This window comes from Hipposideros armiger, unplaced genomic scaffold, assembly GCF_001890085.2.
Source record: "Hipposideros armiger isolate ML-2016 unplaced genomic scaffold, ASM189008v1 scaffold_28, whole genome shotgun sequence".
NCBI lineage: Eukaryota > Metazoa > Chordata > Mammalia > Chiroptera > Hipposideridae > Hipposideros > Hipposideros armiger.
Genome location: NW_017731378.1, coordinates 5,015,329 through 5,020,539, shown reverse-complemented (window position 1 = coordinate 5,020,539; position 5,211 = coordinate 5,015,329). Strand labels below are relative to the sequence as shown.

Sequence of the window (5,211 nt, the reverse complement as noted above, 5' to 3'; positions counted from 1 at the left end):
ACTGTTCTACCCTTTATTTTTGATCTGGTGAAGTAGAGGAAGAAGGTGGAGCCAGGAAAGAATTTTTCATCCACAATCTACAAACACAGAAACACCCACAGAGACACAAGCAAACTGCACATAAAAGCATTTGCATTATGCCCACAGGCTAGCGCTCCCTGCCCTGTGTGCGTGTATGTGCGAACACAGCAATCTCTCAGATCCATCTCTGACTCCAAATTCAGGGCTTTTTACTCTAAGTCATGCTGCATTAGCACTATCTCCACCACCACCACCACCACTGCCAGTGCCATACCCACTGTAACCAATATCACTACCACTATCACTACCACCGTCAACAGCCTTACTGCCATCATCACAGCCATCACCAACCTCACTACTGCCATCACCACCATCACTGCCATCAGCACCACTATCACCTTCACCTCCATCGGCACCATCCCCAACAGCAACACTGCCATCACCAGCACCACCACTATCACCACCACCACCATTATCACCTCCGTTACAACCACCACTGTCACTGCCATCTCTATATCATCATACCATCATTGTCTGAACTGATGGAGGAGCCCTCTTGGATTCTGATACAGCCTGGAAGAAAGACCAGGTGGGAAGGGCAGAAGGGAGGTGACATTCTCCCTAGGAGCTCAGGGGACAATGTTCAGGAGCTCAGGCCTCTGCTGCAGCCCAGAATTCTTCCGAATTCCAACCCTGCTGGAGACCGTGTCTTCCCCGTCTGTGTCTGAGCCTCCTAGCCCTCCTCCTCCACCCACTGAGAACTGGTTCCCATCAGGTGTGGCCCTGGTGGTTTTCCAGTGCCGGAGGTGGCTGTGGCGAGAGGGAAGCCCAGGAAGGGTGGAGAAGGGAGGGGCAGAACCCTGGCTACACCCACAGGATTGGCCACCCTATGCCTCTTGGCCAGCACCTGACGAGAATGTTCCTCAAAGAGACAGTGACCTCAGCCACTGCCCAGCGCTCTGCCGGCCTCAGCCATGAGGTGGGCACTGAGTGGGCCACAGGGGTCATCCTTGAGGCAGCGGTGAGGTGGGAAGAGGCCCCCAGGCCCCCGCAGGGAGTGCGATGGACAAGTTCCGGATGGTCTTCCAGTTCCTGCAGTCCAACCAGGAGTCCTTCATGAATGGCATCTGTGGCATCATGGCCCTGGCCAGTGCCCAGATATACTCGTCCTTCGACTTCAACTGCCCCTGCCTGCCAGGCTACAATGCAGCCTACAGCGCTGGCATCCTGCTGGCGCCGCCCCTGGTGCTCTTTCTGCTCGGCTTGGTCCTGAACAACAATGTGTCCATGCTGGCCGAGGAGTGGAAGCGGCCACCCGGCCGCCGAGCCAAGGACCCCGCCGTGCTGCGCTACATGTTCTGCTCCATGGCTCAGCGCGCCCTCATCGCGCCCGTCGTCTGGGTGGCTGTCACACTGCTCGATGGCAAGTGCTTCCTCTGTGCCTTCTGCACTGCTGTGCCCGTGACTGTGCTGGGCAACGGCAGCCTGGCACTCGGCTTATCTCCGCCTGAGCTCGCCCGCCTCCTGGCCCGGGTGCCCTGCCCAGAGATCTACGACGGCGACTGGCTGCTGGCCCGAGAGGTGGCCGTGCGTTACCTGCGCTGCATCTCCCAGGTGAGGAGGACAAATGGCTTTGGTATCCCCGCACAGACCGGGGTCCTTCTGGAAGGGCCTAATCCCACCACATCTCAAAATGGGGCTTCCTCAGGAATAGTCATGCTTCCCCAACAGACTGGGGCTCCCCCTCAGACAGAGAGCTCTGTGGGGCAGGGGCATATTTTCCCAACTGAGATAGAGGCTTCTGAAGGCCATGTTTTCATTCAGATTGTGGGCCACCTGGGGAAAGTGCTATGGCTATCTTCGTCCAAAGGCCCGTGCCTCTTTCTGAGGCCCCAAGAGCGGACCCAACAATTCAGCCAGCCCTACATCCTCTGTCCTGAGCTCCGCTTGGAAGCCTGGGGGAATTTGCATCCTTTCATCTCCCAAGCCCAAGCAGTGGTGAGGCCGGTGGGTGGCTGAGCCATTTGGGTACATTTCCCTGGCAAATGCCCCCAGCTGGTGCTTCTCTGCTCCAGGAGTGGGAGCTGAGGGTCGAGGTCCCCCTGGAAGGGCTTGCATGAGGGGGATGCACTGTTGGGATGTTCCCTAAAGGCAGAATGGAAGGGCCTACTGATGGGAAATCCAGAGCTTGGGTCCTTCCCAGCCCCACTCCCATGCCTCTCTCCTCTTTGTGCTCACCCATCTGGCCCCTCAGGCCTCCCCTGTAGTCACTGCAGTATGTGGAGGACGACCTAGGCAGCATGCCCTTGCAGTTCATAGACCCGGGGCTGTTAAGGGAGGGGGCAGAGGCTGCGCCTGCCTTGCAAGAGCTAGAGAAACATGTACACTCTGCTCTGGCAAGTCCAGACACCCCGCACCCCCGCTCTCCAGCCTGGAACACTTTCCTGGAGGCCTGCATCACCCCCAGACACCCATGTGAATCTCACACTCTGAGAGTCCAATCCAAACTCTGCTTCCCTCCCAAACCTGCGCCTCCTCTCCTGTGGGCACTTGTCCCATCGTCCCTGGGCAGTTGTCCCACTTGTCCCCATCACGGCCTTGAGCAGCTGTCCCTCCACCTGATCTTAACCATCACATCCTAAACTAAAAGGCCCCCCCAGAGGACATGTTTCATTTGGCCTTCAGCGGTTGAATTAGAAATTCAATTTTAGAATTAGTTGGCATCATTTAAAACCAGGAATTTTCACATAAAAAGCAGATTTCCAGCTTTATTTGAAACATCAGGAGATCCAGCCCCATAGGGACCGCGTTTCCTCATCAAGCAGCATAAAGTGTGCCTCCTGCTGAGACCGAGCACGTGCTTTCAGTTCCCCACTTGCGGTCTTCTCTGCCATTACATGCCAGACCTGTTACAGGCATTTGGGGTTGCTCTGCCTCCCCTCTTCTGATCTGGCCTAAAACTTCTCTGTGCAGCTGGGGGCCAACCCTGAAGCAGAGGTTGGGGGAGCATCCTAACCTGTGCCTCACAGGGAGTTATTGGCACAACAGAGCCAGCACCTAAGTGTCCAGTGCTCTTTAGCACAGAGTTTGAAGGATTGTCTGATTTGTCTCTGTGACCCCAAGTTCCCAGCTCAGAGCCCACACAGAGGAGGCGCTCATTCAGTGCTGGTGACTGAATGGCAGACAATACCAGGAACCAATGGAGAGATACAGAACTCAGGGGAGAAAGGGTTGCTATGGCCTGGGGAAGTCAAGGAAGGCTTCCTGAAGGAAGAGGCGTGGTCAGCGAGGACCTATTGACATAATTATAGTGGCTAACAGTTACTGAACATTAACTAGGTACCAGGCACTGTACTAAGTTTAATATCACATTTAGTCCTCATAATAACCCTATGAGCTAGGTACTATCACCAGCCTCATTTTATATGTGGGGAGACTGAGGCACAGAGAAATCAGGTACCTTTCTCCTGGCCAACTAGTAAGTAATGGAGACAAGGTCCAAACCAAGGCAGCTAACTCCAGGGTCCATCCAGTTAACTCCTGTGTTGTGAGTGCCAGGACTACACATGGGGCATTTTACTCACATGATCTGATTTTCATGAAATGGGTATATCTGTGCCCATTTTACAGATGTGGAAATGGAGGCCAATAGGTGAAGTCATTTGCCCAGTCAGTGCTCTTTTTCCTAAAAGCCCTCACGTAGAGAGTGCTTTGGGGGTCTGGACAGGCTTGGGAGGCCAGAAGGCAGTGCCAAGCTGATTCCCTCTTCTCTCTGCTGCAGGCACTGGGCTGGTCCTTTGTGCTGCTGACCACACTGCTGGCATTCATCGTGCGCTCTGTGCGGCCCTGCTTCACACAGGCCGCCTTCCTCAAAAGCAAGTACTGGTCCCACTATATTGACATCGAGCGCAAGCTCTTCGATGAGACATGCACAGAACACGCCAAGGCCTTCGCCAAGGTCTGTATCCAGCAGTTCTTTGAAGCCATGAACCATGACCTGGAGCTGGGTCACACCCACAGGGCACTAGCCACAGCCCCTGCGGGCTCAGCGGCCCCAGCTACCACTGATGGTGCCGAGGAGAGGGAGAAGCTACGAGGTATCACCGATCAAGGCGCCGTGAACAGGCTGCTCACAAACTGGCACAAATGCAAGCCGCCCCTGCGGGTGGGCCAGGAGGAGCCGCTGATGGGCAACGGCTGGGCTGGGGGTGGGCCCCAACCTGCACGCAAGGAGGTGGCCACCTACTTCAGCAAAGTGTGAGCTGTAGCCAGGTGAAGAGGCAGGAATGGTGTGGTCTGAGCCCACAGTCCCTCCGCACCCTAAACCAGATGGAAAAATGAAGGCTGCAGATGCTGGGCAGTAGAACCACATGCCCAGGCATTCACCTGCTTAGCTGAGGCAGGAAATTTTGAGCTAGAAGGGGACCTCACTCCTCCCTTTGTGACACTGCCTTGTGTGGCCTCGGGGCAGTTGAGCCACAAGCAGTATTAGTCAGAAGAGTTCAAAACTGGCTTCTAGGGGACAAGCTCCCACCCGCTCAGCCCTTCCCAGGGCATTTCATTTCTGGTTCACTAGCTCCACTCAGGCTCTACAGACATCCTTGCCCAGCGTCCACTCTTCTCTGTGACTTTTTATGATCTCTGTTCCCTTATGCTCAAGGCTCAAGGAGGGAGTGGTGGTGTGTGTGTGGGGGGGACATCCAGCTGTCTCATGAAGCAGGAGTTCTCTTATTTTGGCCAGTCTCCTGAGTGGGCCAAGGTGGGCCATAAGGACATGACCCCCAGCCTCACCTGGTGTGACACACAGGAGGCGACAGGTGATAAGACAAGATACCAGAAGCTGGGTCCACCCGGGAGAAACCAGGGTGTGTGGCCACCATGGAGCTCACTCAACAATTGTCATGGTGGACTGAACAATAGTTAGCACAAGCATGAAAGGCCTTCTGTCTTTAGTCCACTCAGGCTGCTATAACAAAATACCACAGATTAGGTAGGTTATGAACAACGATTTGATTTCTCACTTATAAAGACTGGAAGTCCAAAATCATGGGGCATGGTCATTTTCTGGTGTCTCCATAGAATGAAAGTGGCTGGGGATCTCTTTGGAGCCTCTTTTTTTTTTTTAAGATTTTTATTGGGGAATTGGGGGGATGGGAACAGTGCTGGGGAATTGGAGGAAGGGGAACAGAC

At 54.7% G+C, this 5,211-nt stretch overlaps 1 protein-coding gene across 1 annotated transcript; it reads left to right on the top strand.

Annotated features, from left to right (window-relative positions):
- Positions 1–1,083: 1,083 nt before the first annotated feature.
- On the top strand, positions 1,084–4,282 carry CALHM1 (calcium homeostasis modulator 1). Its single transcript, XM_019636304.1, has 2 exons — positions 1,084–1,635; positions 3,803–4,282. The coding sequence occupies exons 1-2, from the start codon at positions 1,084–1,086 to the stop codon at positions 4,280–4,282; spliced, it is 1,032 nt and encodes a 343-aa protein (XP_019491849.1).
- The last annotated feature ends 929 nt before the right edge of the window (positions 4,283–5,211 follow it).